Source organism: Saimiri boliviensis, chromosome 1 (assembly GCF_048565385.1).
Source record: "Saimiri boliviensis isolate mSaiBol1 chromosome 1, mSaiBol1.pri, whole genome shotgun sequence".
Lineage (NCBI taxonomy): Eukaryota > Metazoa > Chordata > Mammalia > Primates > Cebidae > Saimiri > Saimiri boliviensis.
Window position 1 is genome coordinate 24895280 of NC_133449.1, and position 25419 is coordinate 24920698.

At 45.8% G+C, this 25419-nt stretch overlaps 1 protein-coding gene across 37 annotated transcripts in view; it reads right to left on the reverse strand.

Annotated features, from left to right (window-relative positions):
- Positions 1–25419, reverse strand: part of DTNB (dystrobrevin beta) — a 318860-nt gene that overhangs the window by 2474 nt on the left and 290967 nt on the right. For 7 of the 37 annotated variants that reach the window (XM_010345791.3, XM_074395000.1, XM_039477406.2 and 4 more), the window contains 3 exons: positions 8293–8452; positions 7388–7477; positions 1602–7064 (listed from right to left, as the gene is read on the reverse strand). In XM_010345791.3, the coding sequence (XP_010344093.1) occupies positions 6907–7064; positions 7388–7477; positions 8293–8452 (408 nt within the window). In that variant the 3' untranslated portion in view covers positions 1602–6906. The other 30 variants (XM_074395051.1, XM_074395044.1, XM_074395061.1 and 27 more) reach the window with 8 other exon arrangements.

Genomic DNA, 25419 nt, shown 5'->3' on the forward strand with positions numbered 1-25419 from the left:
TGCTCAGCCGAGGCTCCAGCACTGCCTGCCCCTCCCGAGCCTGCTCCGTTCTTGGAGGCCACTGCTGTCCAGACTCGCACCAGGGCTCTTTATGGATGCAAACTGGATTTACAGCCCCCACACTGGGATGGCAGGGTCTGAGGGACACAGGAGCATAACATGAAGCTCTGGAGGGGTGGAGATGTTGTCCTATGAGGGAAGTTGTGTTAGTCTGTGCTTCTGTGCGTCTTGGTTACAATTCTCTGAGGAGGTGCAAAGGAGGAAGGGTACCCCGATGGAGCAGAAGCATTTCCCCAGGATGCACCCAGACAGCCGGGGTGAACAGGGAGAGGTGTGAGGCAGGGGTGAATATGGTGGGGAAGTTTAGCTTGGTCCAGATTCTTCCAAAGTCCCATTTGACTCTTACGGTTTTCCCATCGAGCAGACTGTGCCTGCCTGACAGTGCCGACCAAGTTCTGTTTAAATCATGTGAGCATGGTTTCAACCCCAGAGAAGCAAACGCTCTCTCTCTTTACAGTGGACAGTTATAGACCTCTGGTGTCCAGGTGACTGCAGTCAGTTCTAGGTATGTAAAATTTCAGGCCTAGCTTGTGGCAGAGAATCAGAAGGTCCACCATGAAAACACTTAGTCTTATAAAAATGCCCATGTAAGAGCTACATTGTAGTTTCAAGGACATATCCTAGGACCTAATGTGGAGAGCCAAACATAAAAAACACTACCATCTCTCACCACTGACTCTCAGCACTCTTGGCTTTAGGGATGACACCAGAAAGTCATAGAAATAAAAATTCAGGCATTCCCACAAAAAGATTTCACATAGACAAACAGACATTCTGGTACATGCACTGAAAGACAGACAAGGAGCTCTAAGGGCAAGAGGCACAGAAAGACAGAAGATGGGACAGGGCAGTGCAGGTGCAAAGACAGCGCTCGGGAGCCTGGAGGGTCCAGGCAAGGGAAACGCGGTCCGACCCCCTTGTGAGGCGTGGCCCACAATCTGACCGGAACCAGGATGAGGGCTGGAGTTCATGGCCAGGGCTAGGCCTCAGGGGCTGGGGCAGAGTCCTAGGTTTGCTTTGGGGGAGTGAAAGAGACTGAGAGAGCATGGGAAAAAGCCACTGGGGAAGGGTTGGGTAGGGAAAGGGGGGCCAGAGATGCAGCTGTTACGTCTTCAGCCAGGAACATTCCACAGCAATGCTGGGATTTGGGTGGCATGTGCGTGTGCGTGTGTGTGTGTGTGTGTGCATGTGTTTGGAGCATGTGTTTACACCAGTGTAAATTTATCTGTGTATCTCTTCACCTCTTGCCCTCCTGCCTTCTTTCTTGTCTGTGTGGGGAAGTCAGTTGTTTGTATATTTCTACAAAGCATCTCTGGATGTCTGAAACACTACTGCTCTCTAGTGTGACCTTTTATTTATTTATTTTTAGAGACGGGGCTTTGCTCTGTCACACAAGCTGGAATGAAGTGGCATGATTATGGCTCACTGCAGCCTTAAACTCCTGGTCTCAAGCAATCCTCCTGCCTCTGCCTGCCAAGTAGCCGGGACTACAGGTGTGTACTACCACATCCGGCAAATTACTTCTATGTTTTGTAGAGATGGGGGTCTTGCTGTGTTGCCTAGGCTGGTCTCGAACTCCTGGTCTCAAGTGATCTTCCAGCCTCAGCCTCCCAAAGTGCTGGGATTACAGGCGTGAGCCACCATGCCCAGTCTAGTCTGACCTTTTGGCGTCCATGCCAAATGTGTCATTCTCATCAATTCACTGGTGCTGTTGTCTACTTCCTCCCAGGCCTAGCTCAGACTCGCGAGATGATTTCAGAATCTGCAGAATATTCTTCCTCTTCTCCGTTTCTTCCTCAGCAATTTCAGTGTCCTTGCTGACAAATTCCTCGTCCCCGAGACTCCAAAGACCTCCCTCTCTTAGCCACACCAGCCCCAATGGGCCAACAGTGCTCCAGACCCCTGTCCCAGGGCTTTCCCTTCCTTGTCACAGCTTCCTTACCTGCCTCTCCCACTTGACTTCTTTCTTTTTTTTTTTTTTTTGAGACGGAGTTTCGCTCTCGTTACCCAGGCTGGAGTGCAATGGCGCGATCTCGGCTCGCTGCAACCTCCGCCTCCTGGGTTCAGGCATTTCTCCTGCCTCAGCCTCCTGAGTAGCTGGGATTACAGACACGCGCCACCATGCCCAGCTAATTTTTTGTATTTTTAGTAGAGACAGGGTTTCACCATGTTGACCAGGATGGTCTCGATCTCTTGACCTCATGATCCACCCGCCTCGGCCTCCCAAAGTGCTGGGATTACAGGCGTGAGCCACCGTGCCCGGCCCCACTTGACTTCTTTCTACCCTTCCTTAGACAGATCACTCCACTTCGCTTTGTCTACTAGTTCTGCTCAGACTAAAAGCACGGGCACTGGAGTTAAACTCAGGCTGTGCCATTATCACCTGCCAGGTTCTTTCTCTTCCCTGGGCCTTGTTCAGAATTCCTCCGTGGGAGGGCTGGGGCTGGTTCCTCCTCATCCTTCCTGCTTTCCCTACCTTCACCTCCTTGGGGTGACCAGCCATTCCATTTCTCTCCCTTGATAAGGTACTATCTCATCACCCTGTTTATTTCTGATTTGTTCATTAATTGACCTCCGACTAAGTGCTAGGTGCAGTTCTAGGCAGTGGGAACACAACATGAACTTAACAGACTAAAATCTCTGCCTTGGGGAGCTGGCATTTAAAAGGAATCCAGCAACCAACATATTAACTCATGGCAGAAAGAACAGCTAACCCTCAGATGCCCAGAGAGAATCTTGTTTTCTGTTCAGTGTAACATAGAAGGATGAAGATTAAGAGCAGGAAGTCTGGAGTCAGAAAGACCCAGTTCAAGCCTAATCTCTGCCTTTTTTTTTTTTTGAGACGGAGTCTCTCTTTGTTGCTCAGGCTGGAGTGCAGTGGTGCAATTTCGGCTCACTGCAACCTCCACTTCTTGGGTTCAAGGGATTCTCCTGCCTCAGCCTCCTGAGTAGCTGCAATTACAGGCATACACCACCACACCTGGGTAATTTTTGTATTTTTAGTAGAGACAGGGTTTTACCACATTGGACAGGTTGGTCTCGAACTCCTGGCCTCAGGTGGTCTGCCCGCCTCGGCCTCCCAGAATGCTGGGATTACAGGCGTGAGCCACTGTGCCCGGCCTAATCTCTGCCATTTAACACGAACATGAGCAGCATCTCTCTGAGCCTGTCTCCTCATGGGTGAAATGGAGACACTGGAATCAGTCTCACAGTGTTGTTGAGGGCTAGACGATATCATCACACATGAAAATCATTCCGCGCACGTCTTCCCAGATGTCATGTATGAAGCAGGTTTGATATATAATGAAACTAGGAAGGCATTACTGTCCTTTGCTGACACCTTCCCTTCTTGCTTTTATTCTTCCATGAAGCCACAAAACCATTTGGCTATTCTGGCCCACAAGAATCTCTTCCTTTTCAGAAACCCTTTTTATACTTATATGTCAGCATATAAGTTTTGTGATGCTAATAGCTTTTTTTGTCACTTCATTTTATCTTCTATTTTATTTTGCATTTTTAGTTTGCTTTCTTAACTAGATCATAAACTTCTCTAGTCAAGGGGGTCAGGTTTTGTGTTTTACTTGTATCTACTTCCTATAACCCAACAACCTATCCCAGGATCAGGAAATCAGAAAGCTTTTGTTGATGGGCTGACATTACCACCTGGAAGGTGAAACCTGTCACATGAGGAAAGTGGGCAGAGGGAACTTGGGTTTGGAAGCTTTGGGAAGGGCGGTGGCAGGAAGGAATGCAGAAACAAAGTGGGGGGCAGTTCATCCATGGGCTCTGGCTCCCCATTCAAACTAGGAGTCCTGTTGAGCTGCCTTTACCTCTGTCTTTCCCATTCTGTATCTTCTCCTCTTCTTCCTCTGCACCTTCCTCTGCTGTGAAAACAAGTCCAAGGAGGCCAGTGACCCTTCAGCACAGTGCAAGTACAGAAGGAGGGGGAACAAAGCAACTGCTGAGGCTCGGGGGGAAACCCTAGCTAAGCTCGTGGCTGCAGGCTCCGCAGTCTGCACCTGCGTGGCCCACGCCCAGCACTGCTGAATAGGAGCCGGTGAGCCGGGAGCCCACAGGGAGCAGTGCAGTCACATCACTCAGTTTCCTGACCGGGCAGGGGTGGGGGGCATGTGCCTCTGTTCTATGCCTGTCTGTCCTCAGGTGGTGACAGCCAGGGAGACGTCTAATGTCTTGTCTTCAGGTTTAAGAAAGCAACCATAAAATATATTGTGGGGAATAACTAGATCAGCACGGGGTTCTGTAAAAAGAAAAGAAAAAAAAAAAATCCAGATGTTTTAGTGGATGATAAACATACAATGACCACACAGTGCAGAGTGGCTATGTGGGAAACGCTAATGCTGTCTAAGGCGCTTTTCCGGGCACCCACTCAAGAGTGTCACAGATGCCTTGTGGTCTGCAGGGAAAGGAGCCCCCGTGATGGAGAGCAGGGTGCCCAGCCCTGGGTGTGCACTTTAAATAGGGGCCTTGGAAAATGGCCACATCCTGGTGTGGTCAAGCAGGCTGGGAAGAGTAAACCATGTCATGTTTGGGAAGGCTGAAGAATTGGGTGTAGCTGTCTAAAGAGAAGTCTAGGGAGGGTCATGTCATCTGCCATCCAACCCATGAAAAGCGAGCCTGCAGAGGAGGCACTGGGCTCTTCCTGGGTAGCTTTAGAGGAGAGGACAGGGATAAATCAATTACAGAAAGGCAGATTTTGGCTCCCCACTAAGAAAGAACTTTCCAGTGACTAGAGTTAGTCACGAATGAACTGGCTGGAAATACTCAGAGAACTGTTGTACTGGGTGGCAAGTTGGATTAAATGACTTCTAAGATCCTGTCCAATTCTTTTTTTTTGAGATGGAGTTTCGCTCTTGTCACCCAGGCTGGAGTGCTCATTGGAACGTCCGCATCCTGAATTCAAGCGATTCTCCTGTCTCAGCCTCCTGAGTAGTTGGGATTACAGGCTCCCACCACCACACCTGGCTAATTTTGTATTTTTAGTAGAGATGGGGTTTCACCATGTTGGTCAGGATGGTCTCGAACTCCTGACCTTAGGTGATCCACCCACTTTGGCCTCCCAGTGCTGGGATTATAGGTGTGAGCCACCACGCTGGCCTTGATCCTTTCCAATTCTAGGATTCCATTATTCCATTATAAAAAAACTTTATAAATATGAGGAGTACGAGCTATGTATATATACTGTGTATACACTGTCTAGAATATATGTAAAGATAATCTTAATATGTCCTCTCATTGGAACAAAAACCTGTAGTCACGGTCAAGGAGATAGTAAAGACGTGTTGGTGTTGGGAGAAGCTGTTCCATTCATTGAGAAACTGGTACCCTCAGATGTAAAGGGCGTCTGTGTCTGCATGTTAGAGGGATACTGTGCAACGTGTGGCTGTGGTCCTGTCTACCTACAGGCTTCAGTGACTGGGAGGACAGCATCAGGGAAAGGGGCCTTGTGGGACTCTGGCTTTGATGTCTTGTCCTGGAGGGGAGTAAGATGCTCTGAAGACTCAACTTCTAGGACCAGTTTTCCCAGTTCAAGTTGCATGACCTCAGGCAGACCACTTTCCTGAGAAGCACAGGCTACATTTCTACAGTAAGGGACTGGCTGATGTGCTCGCTAAGGTACCTTCCAAATTACACTACATCATTTTGTTGAAACCATCCTCTCCTACAGTGAGAGACTGCTGAGTATTCCTTTCAACTTTTAATTCTTGTGAAGCTATTTGGTCTCTATGTGCCTTGTGGTATTTGATGACCTCTCACCCTAGCATGATGAGCACAGACGTCACTTATTTTGCATAAACTCTAATAAAGTGGCCGTGAGGTAAAAGTGTGGTTAATTTCCATGGCCCAAAATTCCCTAAGAAATTTCCTCTAAAAGTGGGATTTCTGGCATCTGTGGGAGCCCTATTAGGGAAAGTGCCTTCCAGTCACCTGTGAGCTCATCCCGAAGGCTGTCACCTGTTGTGTTTCTGTGTGTGGAGGGGGCTGTACTTCTGATAGGGGCTAAGAAACAGTGCTAGAACGGAGAGGGTGGCACCATCAAAGAGGAGAAGCAGCATCTGACCTTGACTGGAAAGACCAGCGTGGGCCACGCACTCATTTTTGTCTGTATGAAAAGAGGCCATCTTGAGAGCAGAGCTGGGGGCCCTGGCTGGTCCCATGACAACCCTAACCATGTGTGCCTTCTCCTACGACGGGCTGAAAAATGCCCAAGGCTTGCCTTCCCTGAGAGTGTTGAAATAAGTGTATGTGTTTGAATGGTCCATGGAAAAACTGCTTTGCATTTTTATTGAAGAACCCTGTTAAGCTAATTCAAGGTATTTAAAAGCACTACATTAGGTGGAAAGAATCAAAAGGGAGCCATCAGTGTGAGTGACCTACAGGCTCACGAAGGGAAACCACTAGTTTAACACAAAATGCGGAAACCCCACCGCTGTGGAATCATTAGTGATTCCTTGGAGATAGGATGATACGTTAATGGCTTTTTACTTTCTCTCTCTTTCCTGGTTTTTATGTAAGGTGAAATGCCCCGAGGTAAAGGTCTTTGGGAAGTCACTGAAGTGGCGAGGTGATGGTGAGACTGAGAAAGAAGTCACAGGGCCGGGTGTGGTGGCTCAGGCCTGTAATCCAGGCACTTTGGAGGCCAAGGCAGGCAGATCACCTGAGGTCGGGAGTTCAAGACCAGCCTGACCAACATGGTGAAACCCTGTCTTAATTACAAAAAATAAAAAATAAATAAAAATAAAAAAAGAAGTCACAGATGAGCGGAACACGAGGTGCAGAAGAGGCGACAGACTCAGGTCATGAACTTCAGGTGAAATCAGAGCCTGGTCACGGACAAAAGGAGGGAATAGGTTTCAAAACCAAATGAAACAGGAGAGAGCAGAAAGGCAGCAGGGGACGGTCCAGAGCTTTCCTGGCTGATTCGGCTCCAGACCTCCAGGGAAGCTTCAGAATGAGACGATCGGTCAGGCCTAGGGAGAGAGCGGCTGTGGACGAAGCACAGACGGAAGACGAGTTAAGTAAGGAAGGAGCCTGACTGCACTTAAAGGTCTGGATTTCTCTAAATTCAGCTCGCTCCACAAGTTGACTCCTAAGATAAGCCTGAATGTGCAATCGTCCCTACGCGATCCTATGGGAGAGGCTCTTGGGTGGAGACATCCAGTGTGTTCCTAGAAGGCAAAGTTGGGTGGTAAGATGGGGTGGTGCGAGCTGGGTGGTGAGGTTCTGCCAGCGCTGGCGGCGAGGAAGTGAGAAGGGCATGGGCAAGGAAGGGGAGGCCGGGAAGCTGGGTGGGAGCTCTGGGTTTCACCTGAATGGAGCTCCTTCACCAGGGATGACATGGTGTTGGTGATGGAGTCAGCTGCCACCAGCAGGTCATTGCGGAGGTTTCTCCTCGTACCTGAGGAGAGGCAGAGCAGATGGGGATGTAGTGTGGGTGGGCACGGAGAAGAGATGGTCGGGCAAATGCCTCAGTTCTGCCAGGCCAGAGGACACAGGTGTGGAATACCTAAGAGGAGATGGGGCCGCAGCAGCTCTGCCCGCTCCCAGGCACAGCGGGGACAGGAGGCACTGATCCACTGGTCCCTATCCGTCTGCCCTCTCCACCTGGGCAGCAGCATCCTGTCAGTTCCACGCTTTGGGGTCACCACACAATCAAGAGCTGGGTTCCAGAGTAAGCAATCCACCGAGGTCTTCCTCAGCCCTGGGGGGCGAGGGGCTCTACTCTCCACCACCACCACCTCCCCTTCTCATCCGCAGCCCCCACAGGACTTCCCTCTCAACCCCTACCAACTACTTAATACTGCTGGCCACCAGCTCCTCTGATGACCCTGGCAATGCCATGCGCACTGTACTCTTAGCACAGTCCCAGGTACAGTGCCTGTTACAGTTCCTTCTAGGCCAGCAAATTATTACATCTAATTCCTCTGGAGGAGACAAAGCCCAAAGGACAAAGCACTTCCCATAATCCAGAAAAAAGGGCAGAGAACCCCAGGAGGCCTGTTCTTGGCACACATCGGAAGCCTGCAGCCCTCCCGCTGGAGACCAGCCCGTCTCATGGGAGGGCGCCAGCACCTGACTTATTTATACTGTCAGTGAAAATCTGATCACTCAAAGCTAAGAGCACAAAAAAGAAATGGAAAAAACCTCAGCAGGAATCTCATCCATGTTTCCAAGCCCCTTCAGCTCCCGGCGAACTCCGCTCCAGAAACTCACCTTGTGCGAAGGCCTCCTGCACGTCTCCCCCGACTCCGCTCAGCGAGTCCTGTGGACAGTGGGTGGGGGTGGAGCCGGCAGACGTGGAGCGGACGGGCATGGGCATCGGGCGGCTGCCTCCGTGGGTGGGCGATGTATGCGGTGACCCTGTGGCCTGAGCCTGGAGATTCAAAGAGAAAATACGTTATCGCAAGTACCTGACCTCTTTGAGGAAGGAAGAAAGTCCTTTTTCTCCATCAACTGGAGCCAGCCAACGGGCCTCAGGGTTCAGTGGTACAAGATCATATTTGAAAGGAAGGAGTCAGGCTGCCTCCAAGACTGCAGAGAAGAAGAAAAGAAAAAAAGGAAGGGGGCGGGAAGAGCAGGTGGTGGGAGAACATCATAAGAACAGACCACGAATGGTAGGGAAAGAAGAGGCTCGCACAGAGGGGCGGAGGGCTCTCAGGAAGACACAGTGAGCTGCGTAGCTGGGCCAAGGCTCTAGAAGGGCTTAGCTTCCAGAGTGGGGAGTAACACACAAACGACTGTCATTTTTTTTGCAAACACATTCATGTACACCTTCTCGTCTAACAGCCCCAGCAACCTGTGAGTGGAAAGGGCGTGTGCGTGCGTTTGCGTGTGTGTGTGTGTGCGTGTGTGTGTGTACATACTTATATGTGTATATATATCTTTTTTGGAGACAGAGTCTTGCTTTGTTGCCAGGCTGGAGTGCAGTGGTGCGATCTCAGCTCACTGTAACCTCCACCTGCCGGATTCAAGAGATTCTCCTGCCTCAACCTCCTGAGTAGCTGGGACTACAGGCAGGCACCACCACAGTGGGCTAATTTTTTTGTATTTTTAGTAGAGATGAGGATTCACCATGTTGCTCAGGCTGGTCTTGAACTCCTGAGCTCAGGCAATCTGCCCGCCTTGGGCTCCCAAAGTACTAGAATTACAGGCGTGAGCCACCATGCCAGGCCAGGGCATATATTTTTATATCCACTTTATAGAAAGGAGAAGAATAGAAAGAGTGAGAGCGTTGTATCAGGCCACACAGTTCGCCAGTGGAAGGCATGGGAAGAAGCCCTTGACTCCAGGGATGGCAGTGCACACTCTGCACGCTGGGCCCCCACTTCCCCAGGGCATGCTCTGAGCATGTGGGGAGTTCAGCTGCAAGGCTGCAAGTGGGGCCATCAGGCCCGTCCTGCCACACGCACTGTACACACACAGCAAGGCTGTCCGGGGCCACCCCATGGAGACAAGGTGAGAAAAGTCACGTGGTAAGCAGACACCAAGCTTTCCTTGGGAGGCCCTGGTAGAGTTGTGGAGAAAGTTTGGAGCAATGGGATAAAATAAATAAATAGGAGAAAAGTGATCAAGGGCCGCTGAATGAAATGTGGGCTCCGCAGCTCTTCAGAGTGATAGGAACAGCGTGTGGCAGGTAGACTAGGGTTTTCTGTGGAAGCAAATCTGGAAAAAATATAAGCCAAAGTGTGAGACTGAATTCAAATGAAGATAGTTATTCTTCTGGGGATCCAGCTCAGAAACCCCACATACAAACAGAATTGGCCCTGAACAGGTGGACAGGCTGGATGCATGACATCCCAGTGCAGTGCTTCAACCGTGTGGCCGCTGAACGCAACAGAAATGGATTGTTCTCTGTGGTTCTCACTTTGAATCGTGCGTGTGTGTGTGTGTGTGTGTGTGTGTGTGTGTATGCGTGTGTATTTTGAGAAGTTAAAAAAAGTACAGAATACTAAAAAGTACAGCATAATAAGCCACCCACCCCAAATTGGTAACTGTTCATACTGTCAAATGTATTTCAACCTAAGAAGATTGCAGAGAAATCTGAGGACTGCTTTAACCATCAGTTCTTTCCTCTCATCCCTTCAGAGGCTACCATCATCAAAGATTTTGGTGTGAAACTTTTAACCTATATGTGCATATATGATTATGAATAATAAATAATATTTCATGCTTTTAAATTTTGCATGAATGATATTGTACTGCTCATATCACTTTGCAGTTTGCTTTGGTCACTTAGCATGCTTTCTGAGATTTTTCCATGATACAAATAAATATGAACTAAATCAAAATGGATCATAGTAACTACAAGAGCTAAAACGAAAATGGATCAGTAACTGTAAGAGCGGAAACTATAAGTCTCCAAGAAAACACTGGAAAATTCTGTGACCTTGGATTAGGCAAAGATTTCTTAGCTATCACACCCCAACCATGATATGTAAAAACAAAACAGATAAACTGTCTTTCACTGAAATTTTAAGAAGTGGTGTGATCTCAGCTCACTGCACCCTCTATCCCACAGGTGCCACTGATTCTCCTGCTTCAGCCTCCCGAGTAGCTGGGATTACAGTTTCGTGCCACCATGCCCAGCTACTCTTGTATTTTTAGTAGAGACAGGGTTTCACCATATTGGCCAGGCTGGGCTCGAACTCCTGACTTCAGGTGATCCACCTGCCTCACCCTCCCAAAGTGCTAGGATTAAAGGCGTGAGCCACTGAGCCCAGCCAAACTTCTGCTTTTCAAAAGATACCATTAAACAGTGTATGGACAAATCAATTCAGAATGAATCAATAACTTAAACATAAGAGCTGAAACTGTAACATTCTTAGAAGAAACCATAGGGGAAGGCTTTATAATCTTGGATTAGGCAATAACTTTTTAGATATGACATCAAAAGCCCAAGCTATGAAAGAAAAACTAGACACAGTGAACATTATGAAAAGTAAAACTTTTGTGCTTTGAAGAATACCATCAAGAAAGTGAAAGCCAACCCCCCAAAAGGGAGAAAATATTTGTAAATTATATATGATACATGATCTATATCTAAAAGAACTCTTACAACTCAATAATAAAAGGACAAATAATATTTTTAAATGGGCAAAGGATCTGAATAGACATTCCTGCAAAGACATATAAATGTCCAATAAGTACATGGAAAGATGCTCAATATTATTAGACATTAGGGAAATGCAAATCAAAACTACAATGAGACCACTGCACACCCACAAGGATGGCTATAATAAAAAAGACAAGTGGGGCAAGAATGTGAAGAAATTAGATTCCTAATATACTGCTGATAGAAATGTAAAATGGCCATCAAACAAGTCTAAGTAAATTTAAGAAAACCAAAGTTACGCCGGGCGCGGTGGCTCAAGCCTGTAATCCCAGCACTTTGGGAGGCCGAGGCGGGTGGATCACGAGGTCGAGAGATCGAGACCATCCTGGTCAACCTGGTGAAACCCCGTCTCTACTAAAAATACAAAAAATTAGCTGGGCATGGTGGCACGTGCCTGTAATCCCAGCTACTCAGGAGGCTGAGGCAGGAGAATTGCCTGAACCCAGGAGGCGGAGGTTGCGGTGAGCCGAGATCGCGCCATTGCACTCCAGCCTGGGTAACAAGAGCGAAACTCCGTCTCAAAAAAAAAAAAAAAGAAAACCAAAGTTACATCAAGTATTCTATCAAACCACATTAGAATAAAATTGGAAATCAACTCCAAAAGGAACACTCAAAACCAGGTAAATACATGGAAATTAAATAATCTGCGCCTGAATGATTGCTGGGTCAACAATGAAATCAAGATGGAAATTTAAAAATTCTTTGAACTGAATAATAGTGACAAAACCTATCAAAACCCCTGGGATACGGAAAAAGTGGTGCTAAGAGTAAAGTTCACGGCATTAAATGCCTACATCAAAAAGTCTGAAAGAGCACAGACAGTCTAAGGTCATACCTCACAGAACTGGAGAAACAAGAACAATCCAAACCCAAACCCTGCAGAAGAGAAATAACAAAGATCAGAGCAGAACTAAATGAAACTGGAACACACACAGTAAAAATACAAAAGATAAATGAAACAGGCTGGGTGCAGTGGCTCACGTCTGTAATCCCAGAACTTTGGAAGGCTGAGGGGTGGCTCACTTGAGGTCAGGAATTCGAGACCAGCCTGGCAAACATGGTGAAACCCGTCTTTACTGAAAATACAAAAATTATCAGGGTATGGTGGTGGGTGCCTGTAATCCCAGCTACGTGGGAGGCTGAGGCAGGAGAATCTCTTGAACCTGGGAGGTGAAGGTTGTAGTGAGCTGAGATTGCACCACTGCACTCCAGCCTGGGCGACAGAGGAAGACTCTGTCTCTAAAATAAACAAATAAATGAACCCTAAAGCTGGTTCTTTGAAAAGATAAAATTGACAGACCACTAGCAAGACTAACCAAGAAAAGAAGAGAGAACATCCAAATAAGCTCAATTAGAAATGAAACAGGAGGCCGGGTGCGGTGGCTCAAGCCTGTAATCCCAGCACTTTGGGAAGCCGAGGCGGGTGGATCACGAGGTCGAGAGATCGAGACCAACCTGGTCAACATGGTGAAACCCCGTCTCTACTAAAAATACAAAAAATTAGCTGGGCATGGTGGCGCGTGCCTATAATCCCAGCTACTCAGGAGGCTGAGGCAGGAGAATTGCCTGAACCCAGGAGGCGGAGGTTGCGGTGAGCCGAGATCGCGCCATTGCACTCCAGCCTGGGTAACAAGAGCGAAACTCTGTCTCAAAAAAAAAAAAAAAAAAAAAAAAAAAAAAAAAAAAAAAGAAATGAAACAGGAGATATTACTACTGATACCATAGAAGTACAAAAGATGATTTAATGCTACTATGAACATCTTTACATGCATAAACTAGAAAACCTAGACTGAGCATGGTGACTCACGCCTGTAATCCCAGCGCTTTGGGAAGCCGAGGTGGGCGGATCATGAGGTCAGGAGTTTGAGACCAGCCTGGCCAACATGGTAAAACTGTCTCTACTAAAAATACGAAAATTAGCTGGGTGTGGTGGTGGGTGCCTGTAATCCCAGCTACTCAGCAGGCTGAGGCAGAATTGCTTGAACCTGGGAGGCGGAGGTTGCAGTGAGCCGAGACTGAGCCACTGCCCTCCAGCCTGGGTGACAGAGCAAGACTCCATTAAAAAAAAAAAAAAAAAAATCTAGAGGAGATGGATAAATCCCTGGAAATATACAATCCTCCTAGATTAAACCAGGAAGATACAGAATCTCTTAACAGACCAATAATAAGCAGCATGATTGAAATGGTAATCCAAAAAATTGCCAAAAAAAAAAAAAAAAAAAAAGTCCAGGACCAGATGGATTCACAGCTGAATTCTATCAGACCTCCAAAGAAGAATTGGTACCAATCCTATTGATACTATTCCAAAAGATGGAAAAAGAGGGAATCCTGCATAAATCATTCTATAAAGCCAGTGTCATCCTAATGCCAAAACCAGGAAAGGACAAAACAAAATGAAAGCTACAGACCAAAATCCCAGATGCAAAAATCCTCAACAAAATACTACTGAACCAAATCCAACAGCATTGTCAAAAAGATAATCTACCACGATCATGCAGGTTTCATACCAGTGACGCAGGGATGGTTTAACATATGTAAGTCAGTAAATGTGATATGCCACATAAACAGAATTTAAAACAAAAATCACATGATTATTTCAATAAATGCAGAAAAAGCACTTGACAAAATCCAGCATCCCTTTTTGAGTAAAACCCTTAGCAAAATTGGCATAGAAGGGACATGCCTTAATGTAATAAAAGCCATCTATGACAAACCCACAGCCAACATCACAGGGAAAAGTTGAGAGCATTTCCCCTGAGAACTGGAATAAGACAAGGATGCCCACTTTCACCACGTCTATTTAACGTAGTACTAGAAGTCCTAGCCAGAGCAATCAGACAAGAGAAAGATAATAAAGGGCGTCCAAATCGATACAGAGGAAATCAAACTGTTGCCATATGCTGATTATATGATCGTCTACTTAGAAAATCCTAAAGACTCGCTGGGCACTGTGGCTCACGCCTGTAATCCGAGCTCTTAGGGAGGCAGAAGTGGGAGGACAGCTTGAGCCCACGAGTTCAAGACCTGCCTGGGCAATATAGTGAGACACTGTTCTTCACAAAAAGCGGGGGGAAAAAAAAGGGAAAATCCTAAAGACTCATCCAAAAAGCTCCTAGAACTGGAAATGAATTCAGCAAAGTTTCAGGGTACAAAATTATTGTACACAAATCAGTAGCTCTGCTATACATCAATAGCAACCAAGCTGAGAATCAAATCAAGAACTCAACCCCTTTCAGAATACCTGCAAAAATAAATAAATACAATATAATACTTAGGAATACACCTAACAAAGAATATGAAAGACCTCTACAAGGAAAACTACAAAACACTGCTGAAAGAAATCACAGATGACACAAACAAATGGAAACACATCCCGTGCTCATGGATGGGTAAAATCAATATTGTGAAAATGATCATACTGTCAAAAGTAACCTACAAATTCAATGCAATTCCCATCAAAATACCACCATCATTCTTCACAGAATGACAAAAATCAATTCTAAAATTCATATGGAACCAAAAAAGAGCCCACAGAGCCAAGGCAAGACTAAGCAAAAAGAATAAATCTGGAGGCATCACATTACTCAACTTCAAACTATACTATATAAGGCCTCAGTCACCAAAACAGCATGGTACTGGCATAAAAATAGGCACATATAGCAATGGAACACAATAGGGAACCCAGAAATAAAGCCAAATACTTGACAAAGCAACAAAAAACACAAAATGGAGAAGGGACACCCTATTCAACAAATGGTGCTGAGATAATGGGCAAGTCACATGTGGAAGAATGAAGCCGGATCCTCGTCTCTCACCTTATATAAAAAATCAACTCAAGATGGATCAAACCCTTAAATCTAAGACCTGAAACCACAAAGATTCTAGAAGATAACATCGGAAAAACCTTTCTAGACATTGGCTTAAGCAAAGATTTCGTGACCAAGAACCCAAAAGCAAATGCAACAAAAACAAAGATAAACAGATGGGACTTAAACTAAAAACCTTCTCCATGGCAAAAGAAATAATCAGCAGAGTTAACAAACAACCCTCAGAGTGGGAGGAAATCTTTACAATTTATGTATCTGACACAAGATTAATATTCAGAATCTATAAAGAAAACAAATCAGCAAGAAAAAAAAATCCCATAAAAAATTGGACTACGGATGTGAATAAAAAAATTCTCAAAAGAAGATATACAAATGGCCAGCAAGTAGATGGAGAAATGCTCAAATTACTAATTGTCAGGGAAAGGCAAATCAAAACTACAGTGTAATACCACCTCACTCTTACAAGAATGGCCATAATAAAAACCTAAAAAAATAACAGATGTTGGTTTAGATGCAATGAAAAAGGAACACTTTTACACTGTTAGTGGGAATGTAAAGTAATACAACTACTATGAAAAACAGTGTGGTGATTCCTTAAAGAACTAAAAGTAGGCTGTGTGTGGTGGCTCACGCCTGTAATCCCAGCACTTTGGGAGGCTGAAGTGAGTGGATCATGAGGCCAGGAGATTGAGACCATTCTGGCCAACATGGTGAAACCCCATCTCTACTAAAATACAAAAAATTAGCTGGGCATGGTGGCATGCACCTGTAGTCCCCGCTACTTGGGGTCTGAGGGAGTGGAATCACTTGAACCTGGGAGGTGGAGGTTGCCATGAGCTGGGATTGTACCACTGCACTCCAGCCTGGTGACAGAGCGAGACTCTTATCTCAAGAAAACAAAAAAACTAAAAGTAGGTCTATTGTTTGATCTGGCAATCCGGTTACTAGGTATCTATCCACAGGGAAGAAAGTCATTATACAAAAAAGATACTTGCATACTCATGTTTATAACAGCCCAATTTGCGACTGCAAAAATATGGAACCAGCCCAAATGCCCGTCAATCAAGGAGTGGGTAAAGAAAATGGGATATACACCATGGAATACTACTCGGCCATAAAAAAGTAATGAAATAATGGCATTCACAGAAACCTGGATGGAACTGGAGACTATTTTTCTAAGTGAAGTAACTCAGGAATGGAAAACCAAACATTGTACGTTCTCACTGATATGCGGGAGCTAAGCTATGAGGACAAAGGCCTAAGAATGATCCGCTGGACTCTGGGGACTCAGGGCAAGGGTGGGGTGTGGTGAGGGAATAAAAGACTACACACTGGGCACAGTGTACACTGCTTGTATGATGGTGCACCAAATGCTCAGAAAACACCACTAACACACTTATTCATGTAACCAAACACCACCTGTTCCCCAAAAACCTGTTGAAATTTAAAAAATTTAAAAAAATTTTTTAAAGTTTGTTTTTATATTTATATAGTTATATAAATATATATAAGTATATCTATTTTAAGTTTATATATTTTTCTATTTATAAATATATCATACTTGTTTATAAATATAAAACTATAAATATAGAAAATCACATAATATACATGTATATTTATATACACAAATATATAAATCAAATAATATACATAAATATTTATAAATATATAAATATATATTAATGTATTTAAATATTTATATGCATCTCCCTAACCACATCGGCATCAGAGTTTCTAGCAATAGCAAATATTCAAAATCTGTGTGATAAAATCATGATTAAACAAATTAATACATGAATAAATCATTGCAACTGATTTGTAGGTATTTCTCATGTAATTGGTAAAGTTTCTTCCCGTGAGCGAGGAAGCTAGATAAAAATTTATGTTGTGGGCCGGGCGCGGTGGCTCAAGCCTGTAATCCCAGCACTTTGGGAGGCCGAGGCGGGTGGATCACGAGGTCAAGAGATCGAGACCATCCTGGTCAACATGGTGAAACCCCGTCTCTACTAAAAATACAAAACATTAGCTGGGCATGGTGGTGCGTGCCTGTAATCCCAGGTACTCGGGAGGCTGAGGCAGGAGAATTGCCTGAACTCAGGAGGCGGAGGTTGCGGTGAGCCGAGATCACGCCATTGCACTCCAGTCTGGGTAACAAGAGTGAAACTCCATCTCAAAAAAAAAAAAAAAAATTTATGTTGTGAATAAAGCACTAGAGATGGAGTTTGCATTCTTATTTCAGTATTTTCTTTGAGTAAATAAATTAATGCTTCTGAATCTTAGTTTTCTCTTATCTAATATGGAATATTATAAAAAGATGAATGGCATAAGTTTAAAAAATACAGAATTATACATAAGAAGCCCTAATTAAATATTCCCTCCCTTCCTCTTGAAGACTGGTGCTAGGACAATTCACAATTGCAAAAATACAGAACCAGCCCAAATGCCCATCAATCGAGTGGATAAAGAAAATGTGAGGGCCGGGCACGGTGGCTCAAGCCTGTAATCCCAGCACTTTGGGAGGCCGAGGTGGGTGGATCACGAGGTCAAGAGATCGAGACCATCCTGGTCAACATGGTGAAACCCCGTCTCTACTAAAAATACAAAAAATTAGCTGGGCATGGTGGCACGTACCTGTAATCCCAGCTACTCAGGAGGCTGAGGCAGGAGAATTGCCTGAACCCAGGAGGCGGAGGTTGCGGTGAGCCGAAATTGCGCCATTGCACTCCAGCCTGGGTAACAAGAGCGAAACTCCGTCTCAAAAAAAAAAGAAAAAAAAAGAAAAAGAAAATGTGGTATATGCATACCATGGAATACCACTCAGCCATAAAAAGGAACAAAACAATAGCATTCACAGCAACCTGGATGGAATTGGACACCATTATTCTAAGTAAAGTGACTCAGGAATAGAAAACCAAACATTGTTATGTTCTCATCCATAAGTGGGAGCTAAGCTATGAGAAAGCAAAGGCATAAGAATGGCCTGGGCGCAGTGGCTCATGCCTATAATCCCAGCACTTTGGGAGGCCAGGCAGATCAGAAGTTCGAGACCATCTGGCCAACATGGTGAAATCCCATCTCTACTAAAAATGCAAAAATCAGCTGAACGTGGTGGTGCACACCTGTAGTCTCAGCTACTTGGGAGGCTGAGGTGGGAGAATCACTTGAATGGGGAGACAGAGGTTGCAGTGAGCCAAGACTGCACCTCTGCACTCCAGCCTGGCAACAGAGTTGAGACTCTGTCTCAAAAAAAAAAAAAAAAAAGATACACTGGTCTGTAATCCTAGCACTTTGGGAGGCTGAGATGGGCGGATTGCTTGAGGACAGGAGTTCGAGACCATTGCCAATATGGTGAAACCCCGTGTCTACTGAAAATACAAAAATTAGCCAGATCTGGTGGCTCATGTCTATAATCCCAGCTACTTGGGAGGCTAAGGCAGGAGAATTGCTTGAACCCAGGAGGTAGACGTTGCAGTGAGCTGAGATCGTGTCACTACACTGCAGCCTAGGCGACACAGCAAGACTCTGTCTCAGAAACAACAACAACAACAAAGAATGATACACTGAACTTTGAGGACTTGGGGGAAAGGGTGGAGGGGTGAAGGATAAGACTACACACTGGGTACAGTGTAACTGATGGGGTGATGGGTGCACCAAAATCTCAGAAATCACCGCTAAAGAACTTATCCATGTAACCAAACACCATGATTCCCCAAAAACCTATTGAAATAATAATAAATAAATAAAGGAACTTAAAAAAAAAAACAGGCTGGTGCTAGGGATGGCTCTTGTAACCACTCTGCAATATTGCTAATGTTCTTTTTTCATAACATTGAAACCTCAATCTGAGACAAGACACTGTCTTGTCAACCAAGCTACTTTCCTATTACCACCTCCCAATCCTTCACGGTCATGTATTTGTAGACTGTGATTCTAGGGAAATCTCAGCAATTGCTGAATCGAATATAAAATAAAAGGCATAATAAAATAAAATAAAAGGCATAAATTTGTCCTGAGCTTTTTAGATAACTTAATTTCTTTAAGCATGTATGGAATTAAGACCAAATACCACCCCCCACCAATAAAGAAAATGTAAAATGGTGCAGCTGCTTTGGACAGACTGGCAGCCCCTCAAAAGGTTAAACATTGAGTGTCATACGACCCAGCAATTCCATTCCTAGATGTATATCCATGAGACATGAAAACATGTCCAAGCAAATATCTGACCCCACATGTTCATAGTAGTGTTGTTTGACATAGCCAAAAAGTAAAACGACTCAAATGTCCATCAATTGATGGATGATTTAAATAAGATGTGGTATATTCACAGAATGGTACAGTCTTTGGCAATAAAAACAAATGAAGTACTGAGACATGGTACATGTGGATAAACCTTGATGACATTATGCTATGTACAAGAAGCCAGTCACAGAAGACCACATATTTATGATCCCATTTATATAAAATGTCCAGAATAGGCAAACCTCAGGGCACAGGAAGGGGGATAAGTATCTCTGAGGGACTGGTTTCAGAGTTTGCCTGGAAATGTCTAGATTAAGTGACCAGTTCAGACAGAGTGAGAATTCAAGATGGAAATTAAATCCACTTAAAGCAAAAGAATGGGCCGGCTGTGGTGGCTCATGCCTGTGATCCTAGCACTTTGGGAGGCCAAGGCTGGTGGATCACCTGAGGTCAGGGGTTTGAGACCAACCTGGCCATCATGGCAAAACTCCATCTCGACTAAAAATACAAAAATTCGCTAGGCATGGTGGCACATGCCTGTAATCCCAGGAGGCTGAGGCAGGAGAATCGCTTGAACCCAGCAGGAGGAGATTGCAGTGAGGCAAGATCGTGCCACTGCACTCCAGCCTGGGTGACAGAGCGAGACTCCATCTCAAAAAAAAAAAAAAAAAAGAATGACCATGACCTCTGAAATGCTAACATACTTTACTATAAGACAGATGACCCAGCCAGCATTAAACACATTATGAGGACTCAGGAATGCCCTTCTGTATGATCTGGGCCCAGCACCATGGCCTGAGGACCGCAAGTCAGTCACAGGATCCAAGGTGAACATCCAGGCTGCTTTGTAAGAGCATGACACTGAACCTTTGCAAATACTTTGATATCGAAATGATGATGGGGGATGAGACAAGAGGGGTGGGCAGGGTGGCCAGCCACAGGTGGCTAACGCTCTAGTATCTGGAATTGACATCTCTTGCCCACCGTCAGCCTGGAAATAATCAGACCCTCTTCCTGATATCATCGCTCAGCACGTGCCCTCTGAGAAAGATAAAAACCAGATTCTACAAGTTTATTCAGAGAATCTGAAAGAGAAAAGCTATGATTCCTGGGAAGGTGTTATTTCTCCATGGGTCTTATACCTCAACCTTTGGCATTAGGATCATATTGGATGAAAATGAAGCTAGGACAGAGCTGTCAGGGCCCTCTGTGAATTCTGGTTTGGGTAGAATAACACCAGTTTGCAATCCCAGGTGGGTTAAAGGCACAAATGATAGCCCACCAATATGCATGGGCTTTCACCAGGCCTGAGGCTGCGGGTTCGGGAGACTGGAGCTGATCTTGGATGGGATATATGTCATGCAAGGGATGTCAACCAACTCTGCTACTTGGTGGTTTTGACAAAAAAGCAAAAGTGTGGCAAAGGTTCTTTGTTGATGGGACTTGCGCTCTCGTGCCACTCTCTCTGCTGGGAGCACTACTCTCCCCCACGCTGTCTGGCTGGCTCCTGCTGGTCCCCTGGGCATCAGTCTCACTGCCATCTCTAGGATGAGATGAGGTCTTTCTGAGATGCTCCCACAGAACCCTGTGCATCTCCATCACAGCACTGTCTTGCTTCTGAAATTTCATCCTCTGAATCCCTGCACTTAGCATAGGTAAATTCTTAAGAAATACCTGTTAAATGACAATGAAATGCATCAAATTTTTGGCTCTTTTTCTTCTGTAATGAAAAGTGGAAAAGAGCAGGAAAAGTGCTAGAGCAGGTAGTAATCTCCAGGGAGTAATACATCTATCAGTCATCAGTGAGTCTTTTTTTTTTTTTTTTTTTTTTTTTGAGATGGAGTCTCGCTCTGTCACCGGGCTGGAGGGTAGTGGCATAATCTCGGCTTACTGCAACCCCTGCCTCCTCTGTTCAAGCGATTCTCCTGCCTAAGCCTCCCAAGTAGCTGGGCTTACAGGCATGTGCCACCACGCCCAGCTAATTTTTGTATTTTTAGTAGAGATGGGGTTTCACCATGTTGGCCAGAATGGTCTCAATCTTCTGACCTCATGATCTGCCTGCCTTGGCCTCCCAAAGTGTTGGGATTATGGGTGTGAGTCACTGTGCCTGGCCCTTTTTTTTTTTTTTTTTTTTTTTGAGGCAGGATCTTGCTCTGTCTCCCAGCTGGAGTGCTATGGTATGGTCTTGGCTCACTGCGACCTCTGCCTCTGGGTTCAAGCAATTCTCGTTCCTCAGCCTCCCGAGTAGCTGGGATTACAGACGTGCACCACCATGTCTGGCTAATTTTTGTATTTTTAGTAGAGATGGAAAGTTTCACCATGATGGCCAGGCTGGTCTCGAACTCCTGTCTTCCGGTGATCGGCCCACCTCAGCATCCCAAAGTGCTGGGATTACAGGAGTGCGGTGCCCGGCCAAGCAGTGAGTCTTTATGTGAGTGACTTTAGCTAGATAAGCAAACGTGGTCACCAGACCTCTGAGATGGCCCCAAGTAACCACCCCTGCATTCACATCTGGGTGTAGTCTCCCCACTTCAATGTGGGCTGGGCCTAGTGACCCACTGCTAATGAATCAAACAAGTGGGATATCTTCCAAGGAGAGGTTATAGAAGACTCTTTCTTCCTCTCTCTCGCTCTCTCCTGCTTCCTTATCCTGGTGAAGCCAGCTGCCATTCTGTGAGCTGCCCTGTGGAAAGGCCCTGTGGCAGGGACCAAGGGTGACTTTCAGGCATTAGCCAGCACCAAACTGAGGCCCTGAGTCCAAGGAACCATGAGGATCTGAGTCCTGCCAAGAGCCACATGTGCTGCTGGGCCTTGAGGTGACAACGCCTTGATGGCAGCCTTGTGTGAGACACTGAACTGGGACCAGGAAAGACAGCACCTGGGTTGCTGTGAGGTTGTAATACTTGTGGATTATCAGTAAATATTTGTTCTCCCAAGCAGCTACGTTTTGGGGTAAGTTGTTAGGCAGCAACAGGTAATTCATATGCTAAGGTTAATTTTTAAAAATAACATGATTAGGGCCGGGTGTGGTGGCTCACACGTATAATCCCAGCACTTTGGGAGGCTGAGGAGAGCGAATCACAAGGTCAGGAATTCAAGACCAGCCTGGCCAAGATGGTGAAACCTGTCTCTACTAAAAATATAAAAATTAGCTGGGCGTGGTGGCCCACACCTGTAGTCCTAGCTACTCAGGAGGCTGATATAGGAGAATCACTTGAACCTGGGAGGTGGAGGTTGTCGTGAGCCAAGATTGCACCACTGCACCCAGCCTGGGCGACAGAGTGAGACTCTATCTCAAAATAAATAAATAAATAAAATTTAAAAATACATGATTAGATCAATCCCATATGATGATATCTGATGAACAGAGAGAGTGTGGAGGAGTTCTGAGATATGCGAGAGCAGGACCAGAGGCCCTCAGAGGAACAGGCAAAGAGCTCAGGAAAGAGGCCTCCAGATGAGACAAGAGGCAGGAATACACAATCAAGAAAAAAACTCTCCTGATTTGGGAATGTGCAGAGGGCCCTGAGTACATCAGCCCATCCTGACCCAGAAAGACTCAGCCTCTTCACTTTGTCAGTCATGACCAGGGCCTAGAGGCATTTCTCAGCTCCAGCTTGATGCCCCTGAAGAACAGGGGAAGCTGCAGGCTCTGTGACTGGGTCCTGGCTATTAGCACCTCCCAGTGAGCACGGAGGAGGCGGCGTGCTTCAGTGGAAAGGGCATCGAATGAGATGTCGGGAGACCTGGGCTCTTCGGATTCTGTAGCACATGCAATTTAAGTTTTCTGGGGCTCAGTCTTATTTGTAAGCTGAGGGAACTCAACTAGATAAAAACTATATTGTTCAGATATAAAATTCTGTGACCTATGGTCTTTGCCAAGTTAACCTCATCTCAGACACGGCAAGAACCAACCCTTTGTTTCAGTTCTGACCATTCTGTCCATGAGGAATGCTCTTCTGAGGGTCCCGGCAGCACCCTGGTCACATCATGGCACATTCTGCTTCTAACTTTCCTTTCTCACGAGTGGAGTCAGTACCATAGCTGCTGCCCACTTAGGGCTTGTGCAGATGCTGCTGCTGAGGAGAGGTAGGGAGCAGGCTACTTTGCAGAAGATGGAACTGTCTCAGGAAAGAGTTTGAAATAAGGTCCTTCTAACTGAGTAAGTACAAACTGGACTGTGTGGCACACATGCAGCCTGAGAAGCCTTCAGTGCTCAGCAACACTGCTGACATGCTGACAGTCACCTCTGAATCTGGTTGGAGTTTGTTCATTCTGTTTACTTGACAGGCACAGGCCAGACCGAGCACACCACAAATCAAGATGGAGCACTGCACTGTGCAAATGCACCTCATCTCAAAGGTACACATGTGTTTTATGCTCAGAGAGGCAGGCCCTTCTCCATGGAGACTGCCAAGCACTCTGCTCAACACGAAGCAGCCTAGAATACACAGCACCGTGGGAGACTTGGGGGCACATCGCAGTCGGCACCCTGAGATTATGGGAAACCTGAGAAACACTTAGAAATCGGCAAAGGTAGAGGAACTAGTCAGGTGGCTCCAGGGATGGGGATGTGCTGTCCACTGATGGGTACCAAAGACCCTTGTGCCTCTGGGTTTCAGCTGCCGGGAGAGGGCAATCCACCTGGAGAAGCCAGGGAAGCTCTGCAATGTGCTACTCCGTGTTTGAAGGTTTCCTGATACCAGGACAGGGGAATCTTGTTGTAATACAGGCTGTAACAAAGGCACAGGCCAATCATGTGTCTCACCAATAACTAAACACAATAAATGCCCTGTGACTCAGGTTCTCTCAATACAGAGGTCCCTTGTGTAAGCGTTGGAAACAATTCTGTTGCAAATGTAGAACGAGTGAAACATCGCCATCTGATAAGCTCTCTAGACTGCTGGCTGTTCATTTTCAAATCAGCAAAGACCCTGAGAACCCGAGAAAGCTATGCATCATGTTCCAAGAAAAGTGTTCAAAAATTACAATTTCTGAGCGTTCATGACCCCAGAAAAACAGCTTGTTTTAGTCCAACATTCATTTTACATTTGAGGAGGCTGAGGTCAAGGGAGGTCACAAGGTCACACACAAAATCAGTAGATAGCCTAGGACTGGTCCCAGGCTCTGCCAACTGCTTCAAACTGCTAGGAGAAAACGAGGCATGTTGGGATTACCGCACAGTGTTTCTGAGACTAAAAGGAACATGGATCAGTTAAGACTTCTGACGATTGACACTAACCATGATTTTCCAGAGGACAGTCAATTTCACTTCCAGTAAGGAAATGTGAGAAAGGAGAATACACGGATTATGAAAATCCCTTATCTATAATACCAATCTCATAGTGGAGCCAAAACAGGTACAGAGGATGCCAGAGAAGGTGCCCTGAGGACACAGTGATCCTTCACCAGCTCTGCATCTGAGCACAGAGGCAGGGACTCACATGCTGTGGCAGAGAGAACTGGCCAGGAGACCAGCTGCACAGAGAGAAAGGCACTGTCTTTAGTAGGAAAATGATACTGCACTGTTCTTGGCCATGCCTAGGTGGCCCCAGCATGATGCTTGGCACATAGTAGGGGCTCCAAAAATAGGACTTCCCTTTTTTCTTTTTCCTCATGGAACAAAGAAGAATGTTTAATCCCCCTGGTACACATTATAGTCAGGTAAACAAGACCAGAGAGGCTTGTGGCAAAAAGCCTGACTTGAAGAGTTAATGCCCTCTGCAGAGCATTCATAACTGCGCCCCCCTTCACACGCACACCCAACTCAAACTCGGAGCTAAGCTGTTATCATGGTAACAGAATGGAAGACACTTTAGTCTCCATTTCTATCTCTCTGACTCATGGACACCTGCCAGGTAGCAGATGGCCTGTGTGGACAATTACCTTCATTTTGCTGCAGTGTATTTAAATTAAACAAAGTGGCCTCTTTGCTGCCGATTTTCAGAGGCCCTCTCAGAGAAACAAAAAACAATGATGGGAGAGAGTTGCTGCGAGTCTGAAATGTGGGCAACCGGGAAGGTACAGAGAACTGGGATATGGAGAGAACAGCCTTTGTACATTTTTTTTCTTCAAGAAAAAGTTAAAAACCCCACATAACTATTTTGAGCTAGTGCTGGTGGTGACTGTGCTAGGGAGATGCAGCTGTCTCATCAAAGCGGG